We start from the raw sequence: 23,109 nt of genomic DNA, 5'->3' as shown, positions 1-23,109 counted from the left end.
GGCCATGCAATTGTAGAGTGAAAGTGTGCACAAATGTCTGGTATACCAAATAAAATAACCCATACCAAGGTACAACATGACATTTTAGAATACAAGAGATAAAAGAAGCAAAAGAAAAAGTCAAAAAGGATTAGATACCCAAACATAGTACACTCAATAACTAGAACATAACAGAAGCTAGAACAAAATGGAAAAATGCCTTCAAACATGAGGGAAAGGTTAACTTAGACTTTTATAGCCAGTCCAACTATGAATCTTATGTAAGGGCAGAACGACGACATTTTCAAATATGCAGGATCTCAAAGTGTGCCTCTCATGCAGATCTCCTTTCTCAAAAAGCTATTGAAGGCTGTGCTCCACCTAAAAGAATAAGTGAAATACAAAGGAAAAGGACTTAAGAAGAAGGGAATCCACATTAGCCAAGAAACGGAAAGCATTCCCATGGCAATAGCAGTATGCATCCAGCCTAGGGGGCAAACAGTAAAAAATAGAGCAATGAGAGTTTCAGAGGGGATAGCACTACAATATAAATTTTTTAAAAAGCAGATTTAACAAATTGCCAAATGTGTATGACCTTAATGAGGGATTTTATGGCTCCTTTAGTGTGTTTAGGGAAATAATTTCTGACGCTTAATTAAAGAAAGTGAAGAGGGGAGAAGAAGGGCCATTACTAACTGTTGGAGGAACAAAGGTGTCAGAGAAAATACATGTTTAACATGCAATTAACAGGACTCAGCTAGTAAATTATAATCATAATGCAGACATTAAATATAAAAGAAAAACCATAAAAACCATCATGAGAAGGAAAAATAATATGGATATGGTAGTCGAGGGTGAGAGGAAGAGAGCTAAGTTTTCATTTTTCATAATAAGTCCACAGATGTCTAAGATCATAATAGCATAAAGACTGTTTAGGAAAAAGAAACTGCTAAAAGAGTATAAAGTGATGCCTATGTGAAGGACTCAGCAGGAGAAGGGAGTAGAGGACTGCTTCCTGTAATAAGCCTAACGAAAGGAGTTTTGAAAACCACTTACATGTTATTTATTATATTATTGTGATAAAACTGTTGAGGTGATCATTTTCACTTCTGTCTTAATGCCAGTGGGCAGGATAGCTTTGAGCCTAGTGTTTCTATGGCTTGGCCTAGAGCAGGATTTAAAGACAGAAAAAGTCCACAATAACCCTGAAGGTTTCCAATGAAGTATAACAATTGTCTAGAAAAAAAAAGTCTCAGTTATTCTCAAAATATTTGGTTCTAAAGTCATCTTTTTGCAGATAATACAAAAAAACTAGTTATACAGATCATGTGGCTAAAAACTCCTTGAGTACAACACAGCTCCAAAATTAGATAGGCAAGGTTTTAAAAAAAAAAAAAATCTGTATTTCTCCTATATAGTTCTAACCTTCTAAAGAGTCATTTTAAAAATCACTTTATTCATTGTCATTAGAATGCAAGTAACATTTACAATATCCTATCTTGCCATCATTAGTGCATCATACATTCTAGTGACTTATAAAGACTTTTTCAACTTCAGTAGTTTCATTAAGGGTATATTGAATTCTGGCAAGAATATCTGAAAACTCCTAATCTAAATTTTCAGAATTCCTCAAATTATGTTTGAAATATACATTTCAAACTACTATTTGGAATGTCATTCTAATTTTCTTTAACTTTTCTTCAATTGCTTCCAAACCACACACACCAGAAACTACTATCCTTCTCAAAGAACCCCTTCTTTTCCATACACATCACATTCTACGCTGGGAGACCAAAAATAACACAAAGCCCATGATAACCCTGAATGTTTCCAATGAAGTATGACAATTGTCTGGAAAACAAAGTCTCAGTTATTCTCAAAATATTTGGTTCCAAAGTCATCCTTTTGCAGATAGTACAAACAACAAATGGTATAGCCATACATATGTACAAGTATATATTTTGTGTGTGTGTGTATATATATGTATATTTAGACCTGCCACTGAAAAGTAATATGTGGTAATTTTCAGACAAATAATTTTAAGAGCCTTCAATCAGTGCAAGTTTTATTTTAAGGAAAGCTGAAACATCAACACTAATAAGCACAATCAACAAATCTTTAGTTCTCTCTAACAATGTTTGAGTCACTGGCACCTGCTAGGATCAATCTAGATAGCCGCTACAATACTTAGTTCCAACAGTCTCTTAAAAAGATACATGAAGTTCAAGCTTTACTTACTAAGCTGTCCTATAACAAACTTTCCCTCCACCCCCAACCCTGACTCACCCAGTTAGAACTAAACTATTTCAGCACCTCACTTCAACATTTAAAAGTTACGTATCTCAAACACATGTCATACACTTCAGTCAATTCCATTTGCTCCTACAAAACATTGTACATTTTCAATTAGCACTGTCAGAAAGGGAAGCACCCTCTGGTCTTTTCACTGAAAATCAATTATGCAAAAAACAGTTTAGGTGGTCTAATTTAGCTGTGCCATATGTATACTACAAGGTGTTCAACAGCTTTGATGAAAAATTGGCAATGATGTTAGCCAGCTGTCTGGGGTCTTGGTATTACATGTGGAAGATGAATATCTCATTCATTAAATTTCCCTTAATTTGTACAAGTCACCATTTTCCTTTTATAATTAACAACTTTTCTATTGTCTTTCCCAGTTGGGAAAGTTTAAAATCCTTGCCACATCCTGTTTATGTAGTCTCAATGTTCTGCTAATTGTCATTCTACTAAAATAAAGCCTTCTTACATGGCTGTATTTTATATTGGCTGGCTTATTTTCATCGTGGCATTTTCTCATATAGAACCATCTTCCTGGTTGAGGTGTGCAAGACCTAACTTCCCTTCAGAGTACTATACTATCTTCAGTGCTTTTCCACCTGTTTTCTCCATTTTGCTTTCAAACAGTAGAGAGTTTTGTTAACTTTGATCATAATGCAAAAATACGTTTAATATTTCCACATCCGTAAAACTGAAACACATTTAATCAAAGCAAGCATTGTATTATAAGATATGATAAACTCTGATTTTCTATTCTACTGCACTTCACTTCTTGAAAATGCTGGTCAATCCACTAAATTGACTTTATAAATTTACTAGTGAGTTACACAGCTTGCTCTGGAGGAAAAAAATATATCAATTGATGTAAACACTTCTGAATCTGGACAAATAATCTGAATTTTAGTCTGAACTCCATCAGTAACTAGAAGAGCTTACATAAGCCATTTCGCCTCAGAGCTCCTGTCCCTTGACACTGAAATAAGAGAGCTGAAACAGGTCATAGGAAGATCTAGTATGCAGTTAGCTAATGGCTCCCATTGCCACTTCAGACCACTCTAACTTACTCTGTTTGTCCTCTGGTGCTTCACAGTCTGGTGACATTGGGACAAATATGATTCTTAAAAACATTTATTCCATAAAGATAGAAAAAGCATCCAATTACACTGTGTCCCATGTATGCATGGATATTTTAGTCCCTTTGAGCTTTTTATTTGCTTCTGATATTGAGACTTTTCCCTTTTCCTTTCTAGCCAATGGCCTTCCAGAGAGCTAAGTCTACCAAATTAGTAAGATAACTGAGAAATCAGTATAGCAGGATGAGAGTTTTACTACAGGGCCATAAGAGGACTTAAGAAATCAGGTTCTGGAATTGCCATCATCTTTAACTTTCTGAGACACTTAATTCCAGCAGTACTGTGCTAGGATAATCAGGTAGTATTAAGGCAACATTCAAGACTTAAAATTCAATTAAGATAAATATTCAGGCCGGGCACGGTGGCTCAAGCCTGTAATCCCAGCACTTTGGGAGGCCGAGACCGGCGGATCACGAGGTCAGGAAATCGAGACCATCCTGGCTAACACGGTGAAACCCCGTCTCTACTAAAAAATACAAAAACTAGCCGGGCGAGGTGGTGGGCGCCTGTAGTCCCAGCTACTCGGGAGGCTGAGGCAGGAGAATGGCGTGAACCCGGGAGGCGGAGCTTGCAGTGAGCTGAGATCTGGCCACTGCACTCCAGCCCGGGTGACAGAGCGAGACTCCGTTTCAAAAAAAAAAAAAAAAAAGGATAAATATTCAAAGAAATAAGAATATTGCTTCATCAAAGTTTTTTGTCAAAAGGGAAAGCATAACATGCCATTGTCTTTAAAGATTTTTTTTTTAAAGATACTCCTTTATAGGTTAAATAATTATTCAGAAAAAGATCTCAAAGACCTGGTTAATCATTAACTAATGAACTATCATAAAAAGATTGGTTCTGTTAGTCACGATTTTCCTTATACACGTAATTCTTAACCCAAATTTTGTCCAAGTTGTTAATAAAAGGAAAATAATGTATTCTAAGGTTTTATTAGAAAAGATATACTTAAAGAATAGTTAAAATATTCAGTGATTAATCTACATTTGTAAACTTTCCTGAACACATGACATTTTAGCAGGAAGTACTATTCTGAATAAATAAGCAAATAAATTTTGTTTAACCCATTAGGATGAAATTATAATAAAAATGCATGAAAAACTGTAGGTCATACAGTTAACAGTAACTTGTTCCTTAATATTGTTACTCTAGTAATGATGCCATTGTTACTGGGAGATGTGAAGTCACATGAACATACAAACATCCAAGGTATGTTCAATGAAAGGCAAGCGTTAAAAAAAACTGATGTGTGTATGTTTGTATATTGATTTGTGTAATTACATTTTTTATCTTGAAGGATCCACAGAGTATTAACAGGGTGAATTCTGAGTCAGGTAATAAATTGGGGACAAGAAAGAGAATTTTTGTGACCTTATACCTACGTCTATGTTTTAGTTTTTTTTACAACGAACATGTAAAACTTGTAGTTTTAAGTATTTTTAAAATAAGGTACTATATACCCACTCCAGTTGTTGCTTAATAAACACAGGAAATAAAAGTAAGTTGCCATCCTGTAAACATATCAGGGAATCCAAATGAACAGCACTCTATTTGTGAGACCACACGACAGGGAAACTACAGTCTACAGTGATAAAGGAACTTCAGAGTGCTTTGCAAGCATTAACAAGTGGGTTAAACTTTTAAAATTAAACCCTGTTGATATTTTCATCATCAAAAATATTTGCAATACAAAAAAAAATCTTGATGCATAAAATGTACTAATAAAATAAAATTATGTAAATCAGGTAACTTTAAAATTTTTAAGTCCATCCCACTAAGATTAATGAACTCTCCTTGTTTTTCCACCTGGAATTCTAATCCCAGGCTTGTTTTCAGGAAGATTTTCTGCCATTTGTCTCTAGTAACATTTGTAAAGCATCAAGGCTTTGATTTATTCACCTGTATACTTGTTGAATGAAATACAGCCTGCTTCAACTTTGATTTGCTTCAAACCATCTGAAGAGTTAATATACTAATACCACTAAGTAGCTGATTTCTGTTAAAGTTTGTTATTTCAATGCTATTCGGACAAAATTAAACTATAAAAAAAAAGCCTAGGTATCAAAATGCTAGCAATAGAAGGATGCTAACTACATATGACATAAATCCATTCAAAAGAAGAAAAGTTATTAATAGATTACTAATCTAATATACAAGCAATACCATCATAAATTTTAAAATGCAAATATTTTAAGCATAAAACTGATCCCATATATCTCCCCATCAAAAATACAAACAAGTTTCCTTCCACTGTTCACATACATACCATAAGAAAAGGCTAAATAAGGACTAAATCAACCTAAAATAATTTGAAAGTGGCAAAAGGGCTGAGAGTTATTAGTGAAATCTAAGGACCATCATGAGAGCATTTTCTAGTACCACATTCAGGCTGAAACTGAGATCATAATACACCCCGGGCTTTATGGAAATGAGGGTGCAGCTTTGAAAGAATGGCTTAAAGTTGCAGAAAGTGATGAGTTGTTTGGTTTTTTTTACACCTTGAGCTACCTGCACTGCTGCCAAAAAGTGTTAAGGTGGATGATTAATACACCTCTGAAAGGCTTACTATAGCTCCATATATTTTGATTCTTGAATCAAACCAATTAACTAATACACTTTACAGTTAGAGCTCTCACATGATAGAGTGTAAGGCAAGCTTCCCAATAGGAAACCAGTAAGGATCTCCATTTCCCAATCCCTTCCATGCAATCACACAACAGAGACACAAAGAAAGTAATGAAAACCTAGCTTGCAAAAACGGAAAGGGTCCTACATAAAAAGGACCTACGGTAAAGAAGGACTAAAACTATTCTTCATGCCTCTGCAATGTAGAGGTGAATGCTGCTCATTTTCCTTGCAGGAACCCAAGTTCCATCTTATCTGAAACATATCCTATATATCTGGTGACCACAGAAAATGGGAACCAACCAAAAGAAGTCAGTCGTGAAATGACTATTATCCCATGAGCAAGCAGCAAGAAAAATACATCATAAAGGAATTGGATGCCTCCCCCTAAAGTTACCCATTCATGGAAAGTAGACAGTGCTAAGCAGATGTCAACTGAATAAATGCTGTCAGCCTCAAGTTTTCTGATAACCAAGCTAAAAAGTTTCCAAGAAATAAGAAAATAAGGCTTCTCTAATCTCACTTTTCTTCTAGTTTAATTTTAAAACTTAAAGACAGTTCCTTGGTGCCTAGGTTTAAAAAAAAAAAAAAAAAAAAAAAAAGGTCCCTCCCACCTGTTCATTCCACTCCAAGAAAAGTCCTCTTTATTGGCACTATTTATGGGAAAGCCAGTGAGGTCACCCCATTTTAAAAAACAAGTCAGTCTCTGAAAATAAGATTTCAATGAAAATGCAGCGCAAAACGGCACACGACTGCAAAATTCAAACAGTAAGAACGAAACTCTCTGTAAAGAGAGATCCATCACTGCGCCGCTTCCGATGCCACCCGAGGAGGAAGAGCACGCAAATCCTGTCCATCGTTCGTTTAAAACGAAAGAACAGTAACAGTCGCAGACAGAGGCCAACCCCTACCATCCCCCGTCATCCCTCCGAAAACACTGGGGAAAGAGCAGCACTGAGCAAAAGGACAAGATGACATGGATTTTGCACTTAATGCTAACGAGGAGCTTGGGACCCAACAATCAGCAAACAGCAGAACCCAAGATCGGGGGCGGGGGGCGGGAGGCGGGGTGGGGGGGGCGGTTCATCCGCAGTCGGAGCGATTAGAAAACAGGTTTCTGCCTTCGTGAGAAGCCTCATCGTGGGAAATGTCACCGCCTGGCTCGACACCTGCTGGATCGGCCCCTCCAGGAGCGGCGGGGAGTCACACCGGCTGCCTCAGGGGACCTCCCGTCCGCCCCCGCCCCCGCTCCCCGGTGCCCGCAGCCCCCGAGGCCAGGGTCTCGGGGAGGGAGCGGAGCCAGGCAGTACCAGGTGTAGTCGTCCTCGTCCCGCCAGGCGGCTATGCTCTCCAGATCCAGCAGTTCCACCTCGTCCAGCAGCGTGGGGGCTGGCGAGGGCGGCGCTGCAGCTCCCCCCGGCGGCGTCCCTGCGCCCCCCGGCTCCGGTCCGCCACCGCCCGCGCCGAAGAAGCCCGCTGCCGGCTTGAAGTAGACGAAGGGCGCCTCGGGTGGCTGCGCCAGGCTGCAAAGCAGGGAGGGCGCGGGGCTAGGCAGGCAGAAGGTGCCCGGGAACGCGGGACTGGAGCCACCGCCGCTGCCACTGCCGCTGCCGCCACCGCCACCGCCCCCCGCGCCCAGCGCCAGCCCGAGCCCCAGGCCCCCTGAGGCCGCGGTGGTGACCGTGGCGGCCGGGGGGCTCCGAGGCCCCAACGGGCTGCAGGCCCCGGCGGGGGGCGGCGCGGCGGGCGGCGGCGGCGGCAGCAGCAGCAGGTGCGGGGCGGCGGCCGCGCTGGCCGCTCGACTCCGCAGCTGCTCGTTCTGCTTCTCCAGCTTGCGCACCAGCTCCTGCAGCTTCTTCACCTCCAGCTCCGCGTTCACCACCGGCCCGGAGCCCGCTCCAGAGCTGACCCCCGCCGAGGCGCATTTCACCTGCTCCGCCATCATCGTGGGCCCCGAGGGCGCCGCGGCCGCCGGGGAGTGCGCGCCGCCGCGCCGGCTCCTCGGGCCACAGGGAGGCTACGGCTCCTTCCCTGCAGCCCCAGCCTGGGGGGCCGACCACGCGCGGGCTGAGGCCGAGCCGGCGGTTCGCATCAGCACCGGGCCCTCGCCTCCGGCCGCAGCAGCCACCACCGAGCTGATCTGCACATGCTCAGTGCGTCCCTCCAGTCCCCTGGGCGTCGCGGCGGCTCCGGGTTTTAGCCGCGGCTCCGGGTTTTAGCCGCGGCCCCGGGGCGGGGCGGGGCGAGAGCTCCGAGGGGGCGGGCCGGGGGGGGTGGAGAACCGTGGGGAAGCCCACCCAGGGGGCGGGGCCGGCAGCCCTGGTGGGGGCCGGGGAGCAGCACCCACCCTTGCTACCTCATCCCAGGTGCCTGATTGGACCTGGCCTGAACTTTCCCGCCACAGGCACCTCCTGCCGCTGCCGGGACAGCGAACTGCGCGGGTCTCTGAGCCAGGTGCGGGGGCCAGGGGGTTCCCAAAAAAGCAGCTGCAGGTGCTGGCCCTTGAGGAGTGCACCTAGGGCCCGCTGGTTTGCTTCCTTCCCAGCTCTCTGTTAGGCTCCATGACAGCATTTAATAGTCACTGACTAACGAATCCTATAAAATTTAAAGGCTGGGGATCCTTATTCTGAAAATCGACAAGTGAATAGGGGGAACAGAAAGGCTTTGGGACGATGCCACTCATGTACTCATGGGTAATAGAGAAACAAAATGGTGGGAGACAGGAGGCCGAGAAGAAAGCCCTCTCTCTAAGAGGTAGAGTGGCCAGCTGCTAAGGAGACAAGTGTTTACTTAAGTATTTATTCTAAAATAGTCAAATTTGAACTGTTACCACCATTGTTTGCCACAATAAAAGAAGAACTGCTTTTTTTTTTTTTCATGTTATGTATATTCACGCATTCTCCAAACAAAAGATCTTTGAGCACCTACTCTGTGCCAGGAACCATTCTAAGAGCTCGTGATGCGGGCAGTGAGTACAATAGGCAAAAATGGTTATGGAGAGAAATATGAGTAAAATTTAGTGCGCCTTCTGTTAAATAATGTATGAGTTACTAAAGGCAATCTTGCTGGGGGGAAAGCGGAAAGCAGAAAACCTCAGAATTCTACCCAATACCCTTTAATCTCACCTGCAAATCTGCTATTTCTTACCACTTGGAAACCATGAGCAAATCTGCCTTTTTAAAAGAGGTTTTAAGCAGAAGAATTTAATCGAGTTGTGTTCAATGAATACTGACTTAGCATTTTGAGTGTTTAACACAATCAGAGGAAAACCTGAGATTATATTATGAGAAAATTCTACACCACTGGTTCTCATCCTCAGATGATATACTATCTAGTGAAAGTCCTTGCTAGGGACTTTACATACCAGTCTTTGTGACAATGTACCTCGTTTCTCTGGAACTGCTAACGCATAGTATCTATTGGTTTTAGATACGGTTTTGTGTCTTCCTGCTCAGAAACACTTGTATCTTCTCAATTGTTAATCTACAACTCTAGCTTCTGTGTGCAGGGTGGATGTTTTGCATTTAACATGCTTGGTGATACCTTCCCTAAATTAGATAAATGTGTGTGATGACTCCCTTAACCTTCCCGGTATCCCAGCTTGCTAGCCCACCACCTAACCACCTGTATCACCCATCACCTTTCCAAGTTTCGGTCTATCTTTATGATTTTTTTGGTTATTACCAAAACCTGGAAAAGTGGAGTTATACTACTGAAAGTCCTAAGTAAAGAATCTACTGAAGGATTTTTCCCGCATGCTCAGTGGCAGATGCGGGTAGCAGTATCGCTGCAACACAAAGAAAGGGAGACGACAGACACAATGAGAACAAAGAGCTGCTGGGTCCCACACTAGAGAAAGAAATTGGGAAAAGGCACATAATAGTGAAGACAACAAGAATTAAGATGTAAAGAAAAGCAGTCATTTTACTGCACAATTTATATACACCTTAAAGAAGGAGAGAAACAGACAGCCCTCTCCTCGTTCATTTACCCAATATGGTCTATATACATCCAACAAGCAGTAGTCAAGCTTTTGAACCCTGTTTTCTAAGTAATAATTATCATAAAAATCTTTGTTCTTTAAAAAGAAAGCATGCATTGGAATTTAGATGTAGAAAAGAGATGAAACATCGTTTAACAATTCTAGTCTGCATTATTCTTCTGAAAAGACAAATTTGCCCTTTTCCTACCTGTTTTAAAAGTGTGAAATTATTTATGTCCAAACAAAATTTAAATAATGTTTTTGCTTTCTCTTAATGCCCGTCTTTTTTTCCCTTTTGTGAATTGCACATGTACAAACACCAGAGTCACTCAAAATGCACACTAATTTCAACTTGGTGTCCCCAGGCTGCCAGTCTCTTTAACATATAATTAAAGAGGTTGATGGTGTCAAGGTTTTAATTAAGCAGTCTTGATTTTTTATTTTGATGCAAATTAGTAAGCTTTGTGTTTTGAAAGAGATTGCATGCTGTAGTTGCTCAATTGTAGTGTTTTCATTTTAAATAAAATATGTAGGTGATTTCAGAGGTTTACAAAGAAGATATGAGAAATGAAAGTGCATGTCTCATTTAAAAGTTTATGCTTTAAGCATACATTTGATACACCATAAGGTAATGTGAAACATCCACATATCACACATTCAAAACTGGATAAAGAAATGCACATTTCTCTCTATTAATTACACTTCACAACTACCATCACTCTAGTGAATTTTAAGAGAGAACATGAACTTATTTTAATTTGTATTTTTCACATATATTTCTAATAGTGTCTATGAACATTAAATAGATTGAGCAACAGAATCGCAAAAGCACCGTAGGTTCTTCTTGAGTATATAAAAATAATTCTGCAAGGAAACTGAGAAACAGCCTATTATTATCCCAGTTTTACAGATGAGCTTACGAGGTTATGTTACTGCCCAAGTTCAGTCATGAAAATGATGGTTCTCAGCAGTTGCTAGTGGGCCAGAGTAAAATTTCTCCTAGAGTAAGATTCATATGTTTAAATTTTGTGATCAGTACAGCTGACATACCCTAATATGAGTACTACATTAATTTAAGTTTATAGATCCATTTACTGCAAGAAAAGAAAATAACCTAATGTGTTAAACTAAGATCAAAGATCCCCAACTGTATTTTCAAGTCGATTTGAACCACAAGTTTGAGTGATTCTTATGCCTCTTCATGGAGATTCCTGTTTACACATACAGAATAGACTTGAACACTGCAGGTCCCATTGCCCATGTGCAGTGCCTAGCATAGTGTCTAGCACATGGCAAAGAAATACTCAAAAAATTTTAAAGGATGAATGAATCAATAAATAAATCCCCAAGTTCTAGCTGGAATTTAGACAAACACATAATTAGCTATTTCCATAAACCTCATTTATCATAAGGTAACAACATGGGAAGACTAGAGGCTTTTTGCAGATCCCATAATAATCAATTATTTTATATCTGACCCCGTTAATAGCCAGGAAAATACTTGCTGCACCTAATGTGTTATATTTTAATGTAGGGAGATTATGGAAAGACAAAACAGAAATACAAGAAGTCAGAATTTATTTTTAAAAAATCCCTGTATGAGTTGTTCCATTCTAACCCCACCCAACTCTACTACTCATATTCATGCCCAAACCCACATAATTATACCCTATAAAGTCACATGTGGTGGTAGTTACAGGAATAATAATAGTAATAATAATCATTCTGTTGATTTGTCAAGCTATACCTGTAAGAGCCCCTTTAAATAAACGCTCATTACATGTCTATTATTTTCAGGTGCTAGATGAGTTTTAAGAAGTGAGTAAGAAACCAGTGTCTCCACCATCAAGAACTTATCTAGTTGAAGAAAAAAGCATATAAACAACTAATTATAACACAAAAAATAGTGTTATGTATCATAATGAAAATATAAATGAACAGCATAAGGAGTGATCAAGAAGGAGCAATTCGGCTAAAAATTTTGGGAAGGCTTTGAGTAGAAAGTAAACATTATTTCAACCAGGCACGGAGGCATGTGTCTGTAGTCCCAGCTACTCAGGAGGCTGAGAAAGGAGGATTGCTAGAGTCCAGGAATTCAAGGCCACCTTAGAGATAAAGATAATACTTTATCTCTAAAAGAAAGAGAGAGGAACAAAGGCAGGAAGGGAGGAAGAGAGGGAAAAAAGAAAAGAAAAGAAGGAAGGAAGGAAGGAAGGAAGGAAGGAAGGAAGGAAGGAAGGAAGGAAGGAAGGAAGGAAGGAATCCATTATCTCATTTGGATCTCCTCATTTAAGAGAATTCATTATCTCATTTGGTTCTCCTCATCAAGCTGTTAGGTAAGGCATCAGGGCAAGTGTGATATTCATTTATCAGTCCGCATGGGATGAAAACTAGGATATAGTACCCAGCTCTAATTCTTAATATCCTTTCCTCTGTGGTCGATTTGTTTTGTTTTTATGAATAGCTCACATATGTACTACTGCCATTAGAAAGAAACTTTCTACAATTTATCTTAGAAGCTATCTAGTGCTTACTAAATGCCAAGAATTGCTCTAAACCCTTTACATGTATTAAGTTATTTAATGATCAAACAACTCCTTGAGATACTTATTTTATAAATGAGAAAACTGTGGCACAGAGTGGTCAGTTTGCCCACAGTTACCCAGCCATAAGTGGCAGAGCCAGGTTTCGAAGCTAAGCAGTCTGATTTCAGAGTCCAAGCTCCTAACCTGTGGTATCTCTTTTTAGGTCTTAAGCAGCACCAAGCAGAGTACTCTGCTCTGGTCCTTGTGGCTTTTAAATAAAAACTATTGACTAATGCAAAATCAGTCAATGGAATGCCTTGAACAAAGTCTGATTCATTAACAGGCAAATATTACTGGAACTTTAAAGGTCACCAAGCACAGATTAGAAAACAGTAAGCTTCCAAGATCAACAAAGTTCCCAGTGCTGGTACAACATTTTTGACAGTACAATGGCTATTCATTCAGTGTGCATTTCTGAGCAGATGACTAAAACAGCATAAATTCTCACTGTCCTATTTTGCATTTCTAGCCATTTGGATTCTTCAAATGTCAATACCACTTTTAAGAATACGTAAAAGAAACAATGCCACGAACTATATCAAACCCAAACAGATCCAATACTGGTTTTGGAAATGTTTTGAAGTTCAAAAATTAAAAAAAAAAAAAAAAAAAAAAAAAAAAAAAAAAAAAAAAAAAAAGCCCATCAGGGACTTTTTTTAAAAATCTGAAACTTTTTTACCCAAAGCAAATAGACATTTTTGAACAAGATTTGCTTTTCTTAAAAATAAGTGCCCAAGATTACTTAAACTTTGAAAAATAACATCTTACATAAAAGCACCTTTATTTTTCAAAATTTAACTTTACAGAGAAGAATGAATTCGGTATAATTTGAATCTAGCTGGAAAAATATGGTAATTTATCCTACCATCACGTTGGCTATCTATTCTAAAGCTTTTGAAACTGTTGGGATTTGAATTATTTATTTTCTCATTTTCCTCAAATGTTTCTTTCATCATAAAAGTCAAAGTGGTCGATTTTTTTTTCTTTAATTGAAAATGGTTAGTTTTCTTTGATAATTTACAGAGGTTTTATAAAACTCCTCTAAAAAAAAAAATTGCCATCACACCTAAGTGTTACAAACAAAAGCTAGAAGTCGTTTGTAAGTCTGTGACATGGCAGCGCAACAAGGCCTCCTGATAGTGGATCTTTTTGTTCTCATAACAGAATCTGACACAGGTGCAAGGACATGACTCTTGGAATCTAAGTAAATTGCAATGGAACGCAGCCCACAGAAAATAGTACACCATTCTCTTCGCCAAATCCTCACATTCTGGAAGTTACAAGTCAGTTTCAGAGAAATTGCTGCAAGTTTATTCAAAACAAACCTTCAATTAGTGCATATTCATAGTCTGTGCACATAATGAATTTTCAGAAAAGAGTAACAATGATATTATAGCGGGGTGATCTGTGTTTCAACTACAATATCTCATCCTGGATCCTTCACAGAAACAATTATTATAATCCTGTCAGAGAAGGAGTGGGTCATTGTGATTACAGATTTTTTTTTTAATCTTCAGGAATGTTTTTTGTTTATTTTCAGAAAAAAAGATATGTGTCAATTGTCATAGAATACTTTATGAAAGCTGTCATTGTCTTCAAATCAAAATGCAAAACGTTCAAAGATGAAAGGTTCTGGTAACTAAGGGATGGTCAAATTGGTAGGATAAGGGAGAATTAAGACAGAGTACAGTTTTCCAGATTTGTAACCAGCTGAAAGTCTCTGTTTTCAGACTCTGGGCTTTACTTGATGGTATTTATAAGCAATTTGTATTAGTACATGGAAACTGTGTCTGAAAGCTCTGATACTACTAGAAGACTGGAAACAGAAAAAATAAACAAACAAACAAAAATCAGTAAATAGTTAAATTACTAGCTTAAAAATCAATTTATACCTGCATTTTTTCTTATATCTCTCTTACCTCTGGGTCTGTTTCCTTATAAAAATTATTTTTACATGTTTGTTTGGTGATTAGGCCAACAAATGGTAGATGCCTATTGGAAGAAGAAAATCTAAACTAATTCAGCTTTTAGAAGACAGAAATCCAGAGAATTACTGTGGAAGCCTAACTTGAAAATGAGGTGGTGACATCAGTCCCTTTGATGCTGCTACACTGCACATGTGGACAGGCAGAAGGATGATACAGACTCAGGGTTCATCTTTGCTCCTGTGCGTGGCTAAGAGAGGCTCCATCTCCATGCTTCTGACAGTGCTAAGGTTAAAAAAAGTGATCTGGCCAACTGTATTGTAGCTCATAAAGATGCTGCCTAAAAGTGGCAAAAGTTTCCTCCACTCACATTTCATTTACCAAAACAAGTGACATGGTTACAACTAACCTCAAGGGAACAGGGATATGCTATGGTACCATATGGCCAGAAGAACTGGAAATATTTTGTGTATAGCACTGCCTACTACAATAGGTCTTTTACATAAGTATTTCTTGTTAAGGAATAAACTGAAGGCTAAGATTTACCTAAAATATTTTGGATGATTCTCATAAATTTTGTACTGTTTTTATGTGGCTGTTTGGCTATGAGTTCTTTGTTATTGTGTGTTTGGCTCAGCATAATATGTGTGTAGATATTTTAAAAATCAATCTTTTACTATTGTTTCCTAATTTAATTGCATTGTAATTAGAGATTACAGTCTGTATAAATTTGATTCCTTGAAATTGATGGGACTTCCTTTGTGGCTTAGTAGATTATGAATATATGGAAATGTTCCATTTGTACTGGAGCAGCAGTATGTCTACATTCTATTTGTTAGGTGCAGTGTATCTACACACATATATAATTCATATAAATATAAATATATGTATCTAAATGTATATTTATATAGATACATAGCTTAGGTATATTTGTTTGTAATCAAATTACCTACTTACCTTATTCAAATCTTCTGTAGTCCTACTCATTATCTATCAATTACTGAAAGAAAAGTATTTAAATGTGCTATTATGGTAATGTATATGTGAAAATATGTATTTGTTGTTTTATATATTTTATGCATAGATGTTCATGATTTAGATATTCTTTGAAGCATCCCAGTTGTTTTTATGTAATGTTTCTTGTTCAATTACTTTTACCTTAAAATATATTCCATCTAATATTAATAATATTAATGTTGCTACTTCAGCTTTCTTTCAGGTAGTAATTTTAATCTTCGGATTTTTCTAAGTTGTTTTGTTTTAGAAGTGATTTGCATAAGGTGCATATAATTGGATTTTATCATTCAATCTTATGTCTCTGTTATTAGGCATTTACATTTATTGTAATAATTGCTATTTCTGAACTTATTTTTATCAGAATATTTTGTTTCTCTTCACTACACTTTGTCCCCCTTTCTACCTTTCCTTGGATTTTTAAATTTATATATTTCATTTTTTCCCTCTACTCATCCAAATGCTATGAATTTTATTTCTGTTATTTGTAGCTACCCTTCATTTTTTAAGAATCATGTTCAAGAATTAAAATTTTCCAACAAATTTTCAATTTATTTCCTTGTATGAATAGAACAGGGATTTTAGAATTCATTGGCACTTTTTTTCTGTATACTTATTATTGCCTAGATTTTTACTTTCACCTCTTTTGAGGTGAAACTCATACACACACAAATAGTTATTTTAACAGTAAGTAGTTAAATTACTAGTTTAAAAAATCAATTTATAAATGCCTTTTTCTTTTATCTCTTTCTTGCTTCTGGGTGTGTTTCCATTTCCTTATTATAAAAATTATTTTTATGTTTGTTTGTTTGTTTTTAGGAAGGGTCTGTGGGAAAATGTATTTATTCTACCTTCATCCTTGAATGTGCTTTAGCTAGAAATAAAATTCTGGATAGATAGGTATTTCCCTAAGAATTTTAAAGACATAATTTTATTTCTTCTGGCATCTACTGGTAATAATAAGTTTAATTGTAGTCTCTATTTTCTCCCTGGTAGATTTTAACAACATCTCTGTGTTTTGTTATTTCCTCATAATGTGTCTAGTTATGCATTTACTTTTATTTATCTGGAATACATTTTTTATGTGTGTAAATTTAATGGGCATACGTGCAGTTTTGTTACATGTGTATATTTGTTCAGTGGTGATGTCACCAATAATGTACATTGTACCCATTAAGCAATTTTTAATCATCCTTCCCCCTTTTGGCCTCCTACTCTTCTGAGTCTCTACTTTCTATCATTCCACACTCTATGTCCATGTGAACACATTATTTAGCTCCCACTTGTTTCTGAGTTGCTTCACTTAAGATAATGGCCTCTGGTTCCATCCACGTTGCAACAGAAGATATGATTTCATTCTTTTTTATGACTAAATAGTATTTCATTGTAAATATGTACACCACATTTTTTTTTCAATTTTACAACTTTATTTGATGTATTTGACGATCAGCGATTAGTTCTCATCCACATTGACTGTCTGTAGATTTTTGAAAGTGTTAACAGGTACATAGGAAACCAAAGTATAGAGCTTATTAGGTGAATCTTCATCCTCATTACGTTTTCTGGACAGCCGCACACGGATTCGGTATGGGACATTCCTTATTGCTTTGGCCCAGACAGCTTTGTTGAGCGTGGTATCAATGCGCACTTCTGGAGTTCCCATCTCCTTCATGGCAAATTTCCGAATCTCTTTGAGTGCCGGAGGGGCAGGCTTCTTAAAGCCCACTCCATGGATGCGCTTGTGAATGTTGATGGTGTATTCTCGGGTCACCACCTCGTTGATGGCAGAACGGCCCTTTTTCTTCTCGCCACCCTTCTTTGCGGGAGCCATTCTGCCGGGTCCAAGTTGGAAAGCTGTACACCACATTTTAATCCAATCATCTGTTGATGGACACTCAGGTTGATTCCGTATCTTTACTAGTGTGAATAGTACTGCAATAAACATGTGAGGATTGTTATCTTTTTCATATAGATAGATTTCTTTCCTTTGGGTAGATACCTAGTAGGATTGCTGAACTGAATGGTAGTTCTATTTTTAATTATTTGAGAAATCTCCAAAATGTTTTCTGTAGAGATTTTACTAATTTACATTTCCACCAGCTTTGTATAAGCATTTTTTTCTCTGCATTTTTGCTGGCATCTTTTATTTTTGACTTTTTAATGATAGCCATTCTGACTGATGTAAGATAGTATCTCATTGTGATTTTAATTAGCATTTATTTGATGATTAGTTATATTAAGCATTTGTTTCATATGCTTATTGGTAATTTCTATGTCTTCTTTTGAAAAATGCCTATTCTCGTTCTCTGTCCACTTTTTAATGGGGTCATTTTTATTGTTGTTGTTGAGTTTTTGGGGTTCCTTATAAATTCTGGATAACAGTCCCCTGTTGGATGCATAATTTGCAAATATTTCCTGCCATTCTGCTGGTCGTCTGTTCACTTGTTGAATATTTACTCTGCTGTGCAGAAGCTTTTTAGTTTAATTAAGTCCAGTTTGCCTATTTCTGTTTTAGTTACTTGTACTTCTTAGGTCTTAGTCATAAATTCTTTGCCGAGACCAATGTCCAGAAGACTCTTTCCTTGGTTTTCTTCTATTGTTTTTATAGTTTCAGGTCTTACATTGGAAACTTTGATCCATCTTGAGTTGATTTTTGTGTACGGTGACAGATAGAGGTCTGGTTTCATTCTTCTGCATATAGCAATCCAATTTTCCCAGGACTATTTATCAAAAAGAGTATCTTTTCACAGTGTGTATTTTTGTCAACTTTGTCAAAGATTAGTTGGCTCTAGATATGTGCGTTTATTTCTAGGTTCTTGATTCTGTTCCATTAATCCGTGTGTCTGTTTTTATACCCGTACCGTGCCATTTTGATTACTGTAACAATGTAGTATAATTTAAGTCAGGTATGTGATGCCTCCAGCTTTGTTCTTTTTGCTCAGGATTGCTTTGATTTTATTCAAGCTCTTTTTTGGTTCTATATGAATGTGAGACTATCTGTTAGTAATTCTGTGAAAATGATGTTGGTATTTTAACAGGGATTGCATTGAATCTGTAGATGGCTCTCTGCAGTATGGATATTTTAACAATATTAATTCTTCCAATCTATGAGCATGGGATGTTTCTCCATTTGCTTGTGTCATCCACAATTTCTTTCATCAGTAGATTTCCTTGTAGAGATCATTTGCCTCCTTGGTTAAATATATTCTTCGTTTTTTTTTTTTTTTAATAGTTATTGAAAATGGAATTGCCCATTTGGTTTCTCAGGTTGATCATTATTAGTGTATAGAAATCCTACTTATTATTGGTGTGTAGAAATGTGCATAGATTTTTGTACATTGACTTTTTATCCTGAAACTTTACTGAATTCACTTATCGAATCTAAGAGATTTTTAGTAAAGTCTTAAGGTTTTTTAGATATAAGATTATATCGTCAGCAAAAAGAGATAACTTCACTTCCTCTTTTCTTATTTGAATGTCTTTTGTTTTTTTTCTCTTGCCTGAGTGCTCTGGCTCAGACTTCTAGTACTATGTTAAATAGGAGTGGTAAAAGTGGACATGCTTGTCTTGTTATTGTTCTTAGGGGGAATGCTTTCAACCTTTCCCTGTTAATTATGATGTTAGCTGTGGGTTTGTCATATATGGCCTTTATTATTTTGAGGAATATTCCTTCTATGCCTAGTTTAGTCATGAAATTTGGTGTCAAAATGATACCAAGTTTTATCAAATGCTTTTTCTGCATCTATTGAGGTGATCATATGCTTTTTGTTCTTAATTCTGTTTATGAGATGAATCACATTTATTGATTTGTGTATGCCGAACCATTCTTGCATCCCTGGAATAAACCCTGCCTGACCATGGTGTATTATCTTTTGATGTGCTGTTGGATTCAGTTTGCTAGTATTTTGCTGAGGATTTTTGCATCTGTGTTCATTGGAGATATTGGTCTATAGTTTTCTTTTTCTGTTGTATCCTTGCCTGGCTTTGGTGTCAGGATGATACTGGCTTCATAGAATGAGTTAGAGAAAATTCCCTTCTTATGTATTTTTTGGGGAAAATTTCAGCAGGATTGGTACCAATTCTCCTTATATGTGTAATAGAATTTGGTTGTGAATCTATCTGGTTCAGGGCTTCATTTTTGTTGGGAGATTTTTTTTATTACTAATTCAATCTCACTACTCATTATTGGTCTGTATAGAATTTGTATTTTTTCCTGGTTCAATCTTGGGAGGAATTTATCCATTTTCTCTAGCTTTTCTGGTTTATGAGCATGTAGTTGTGCATAGTAGTCACTGATAATATTTTGTATTTCTGGGGTATTAGTTGTAATGTCTCTTTTTTCATTTCTGATTGTGTTAATCTGGATCTTCTCTCTTCTTGGTTAGTCTAGCTAGTGGTATATCAATTTTGTTTATCTTTTCAAAGAACCAACTTCTGTTTTGGTTTTTTTATCCTTTGTAATTTTTGTCTCAATTTCATTTAGTTCTGCTCTGTTCTTTGTGATTTCTCTTCTTCTGCTAGCTTTAGGTTTGGTTTGGTGTTAGTTTTCCAATTCCTTGAAGTTCAACATTAGGTTGTTAATTTGTAATCTTTCTATTTTTATGTAGACATTTGACACTATAAACTTGCATCTTAGTACTGCTTTTGCTGTATCCTAGAGGTATTGATATGTTGTGTGTCTCCATTTTCATTCATTTCAAATTTTTTTTTAAATTTCTGTCTTAATTTCGTCATTGACCCAAAGTTCCTTCAGGAGTATGTTGTTTAACTTTCATGTATTCATATAGTTTCTAGAGTTCCTCTTGGTATTGATTTCTAGTTTTATTCTGCTGTTGTTTGGGAAGATACTTGATATTATTTTATTTTATGTTTTCAATTTATGGAGACTTTTGTGGCTTAATATATGGTCTGTCTTAACATATGGAATGTTCCATGTGCCAATGAGAAAAATGTATGTTCTATACTTGTTGGGGAAAATGTTCTGTATATATCTATTAGGTCAATTTGGTCAAAAGTCTAATTTAAATAGAGTGTGTGTTGATTTTCTGTCTCAATGATCTGTCTAGTGCTGTCAGTGAGGTATTAAAGTCCCCCACTATTATTGTACCTTATTCTTTAGGTCTAGTAATATTTGTTTTATGAATCTGGGTGCTATGGTGTTTGAAGCATACATATTTAGGATTATTTTATTCTCTTATTTAATATATCCTTCATAATTTTCTAATGACTTTCTTTTTTGTTTGTTTGTTTGTTTTTTACTGTTTTGGATTGAAAGTCTGTTTTATCTGTATAAGTATAGTTACTCCTGCTCAGTTTTGGTTTCCATATGTATTAAAGTATTTTTCCGTCCCTCTACTTTCAATGTTTCTATATTTTTACCAATAAGATGAGTTTCTTATAAGTAGTATATAGTTAGATCATATTTTTTAAATTCATTCTGCCAATATATATCTTTTAAGTGGAGCATTTAATCCATTTGCATTCAACGTTAATATTGATAGGTGAAGTTTTATTCCTGTCATGTTGTTCATCGTTATCTAGTTGTCTGGTAAATTCTATTTTTTTTTCTCTGTTTGCTTAGTGGTTTGGTGGAGTTCTGTCATGGTGCCATTTGATTCCTCTGTCTTCCTCCTGTGCTTTGTAATTGTTGTATAAGACCTGAGAGTTTTTACTTTTGCGTATTTTTATAATGGCAAATATCACCTTTTTGTTTCAATATATTGGACTCCATTAGCATTTCTTGTAGGTCTACTCTAATGGTTATGAATTCTGTCAGTGTTCGCTTATCTGGGAACGACCTTCTTTCTCCTTCACTTACGAAGCTTGTTTTAGCTGGATATAAAATTCATGACTGATAGTTTTGTTTTGTTTACCTTTTGCTTTTAGCACTTTGAAAATAGCATACCATTCTCTTCTGGTTTGGAAGGTTTCTAATGAGAAATCTGCTGTTAGTTTGATGGTAACAAACTTTGTAGGTAACTAGACACTTTTGCAATTTTAGAATTTTTTCTTCACATTGACTTAGACAGTCTGATGCCTGTATGTCCCGGCAAAGTCTATTTTGCAATGTATTTTGCTTGTGATCTTTGGGCATCCTGTACCTGGATGTTTAAATCTCATGCTAGACTAGGGAAATTTTCATCAATTGTTTCCTTAAGTAGTTTTTCTAAACTTTTTGCTTTTTTTTTTTTAATCCCTCAGGAATACCAAAGAATTGTAAGTTGGTCACTTTATGTAGTCTCATACTTTTTGAAGGTTTTTAAAAAATTCTTTGAAGTACTGTTTTATGTATTTTTCTTTGACTGGATTAATTCAAAAGACCTGTCTTCAAGTTCTGTGTCTCTTTCTCCTGCCTGGTCTAGTCTATTGTCGAAGCTTTTAGAAGTATTTTGTAATTACTTCAATGAATTTTTCATTTCCGGGAGTTTTGTTTGTTTTTTAAGATATCTATCCCTTTGGTAAATTTCTTGTTCATATTTTGAATTGATTTTCTGATTTCTTTGTAATGGTTTTTCAGATTTCTCTTGCATCTCACTGAACTTCTTTAAAATCACTATTTTGAATTCTTTATCTGGCATTTTTTAGGGTTTCTTTTTGGTTAGGATTTATTGCTGGAGAATTACTGTGTCCTTTGAGGGATGTCATGATACCTTACTTCTTAATATGATGATTTATCTTCATCTAAACAGTTGCTTCTTATTTTTGAAATGACTTTTATTGGGGTGGGACCTTTTTTCCTTGAGGATGTGATTATGATATATGTTGAGTAGAGGAGCCATTTGGCATTGCTTCTGGGTGTATTCAGTGGTGAAGATTCTGTATTATTTCCTTGATTATAAATAGCCTTATCAGTGTGGTGGTTTATCAAATGTTAGTTGTAGTAATGGAGTACTAGACAGGTGAGCAGCCTCACCGACTCTTGAGTAGCCAGGGTGGCATGGGCAATGGTGATAGTAGAGGTCACAAGAAGCTTATCTCCTTCTCAAGTGCTGTGCATTTGTGTCAGCACATGCTGTGATGGGCCGTGCAGGTCAACCTCCAAGCCAGTAGGCAGTGGGTATTTGCAGGTAAGAGCAGCTGAAGTGGTAGCAATATGGTTTATGCTTGATTTTTGTTAACCAGGAGAAGTACTTGGGTGTCCCAGGCAATGGACTGGGCATGCAACACTCAGTGGTCTGGGTCCTGTCTCCGCCATGGTGGGGAGTTTGATGCTGGATGGATCTGATCTTAGCAAGTCTGCACTCAGGTGCCCCAGTGATGGTTGCAAGCACTAGCCCTGCTGGGGGTATCCAGGGACAGTCAATATGCTGCTGGAGAAATGCCTAGGCAAGGAGCAGAGCTACCACTGCTGCACCAAGGTCCCAGGCACAGGAACAGAGAGTGACGCTGCCACCAAGGTCAGATGAACAGGAATGAGACAGGTCTCTCCCTCCCTCTCTAGACCCAATCGGGCTTACTCTCCTTTCCCTACCAATGGAGCCAGTTGGGACATTTAGTCACACGCAGTCTGCCTTCAGTCCTCAAGGCCATCCAAAGCTGTAATACTCATCATCTGAGTCAAAACCATG

At 37.4% G+C, this 23,109-nt stretch overlaps 2 protein-coding genes across 5 annotated transcripts in view; both read right to left on the bottom strand.

The window, feature by feature from the left end:
* Positions 1 to 8,232, bottom strand: part of SLAIN1 (SLAIN motif family member 1) — a 72,642-nt gene extending 64,410 nt beyond the window's left edge. Inside the window, exon 1 of one of the 4 annotated variants that reach the window (XM_007960638.3) lies at positions 7,346 to 8,232. In XM_007960638.3, coding sequence (XP_007958829.1) covers positions 7,346 to 7,980 — 635 coding nt within the window. In that variant the 5' untranslated portion in view covers positions 7,981 to 8,232. Of the gene's footprint in view, positions 1 to 6,818; positions 7,048 to 7,345 lie in introns of those variants that run through there. The other 3 variants (XM_007960639.3, XM_038007774.2, XM_007960641.3) reach the window with 3 other exon arrangements.
* Positions 8,233 to 16,978: 8,746 nt separating this feature from the next.
* Positions 16,979 to 17,410, bottom strand: LOC103214600 (large ribosomal subunit protein eL31-like). The gene has a single exon (XM_038007723.2). It carries the CDS (start codon positions 17,406 to 17,408, stop codon positions 16,995 to 16,997), a length of 414 nt encoding a protein of 137 aa, XP_037863651.2. The 5' UTR covers positions 17,409 to 17,410; the 3' UTR covers positions 16,979 to 16,994.
* Positions 17,411 to 23,109: the final 5,699 nt, after the last annotated feature.

The sequence above is a fragment of the Chlorocebus sabaeus genome, chromosome 3, assembly GCF_047675955.1.
Source record: "Chlorocebus sabaeus isolate Y175 chromosome 3, mChlSab1.0.hap1, whole genome shotgun sequence".
Classification (NCBI taxonomy): domain Eukaryota; kingdom Metazoa; phylum Chordata; class Mammalia; order Primates; family Cercopithecidae; genus Chlorocebus; species Chlorocebus sabaeus.
This window is presented reverse-complemented; position numbering and strand designations above follow the sequence as displayed.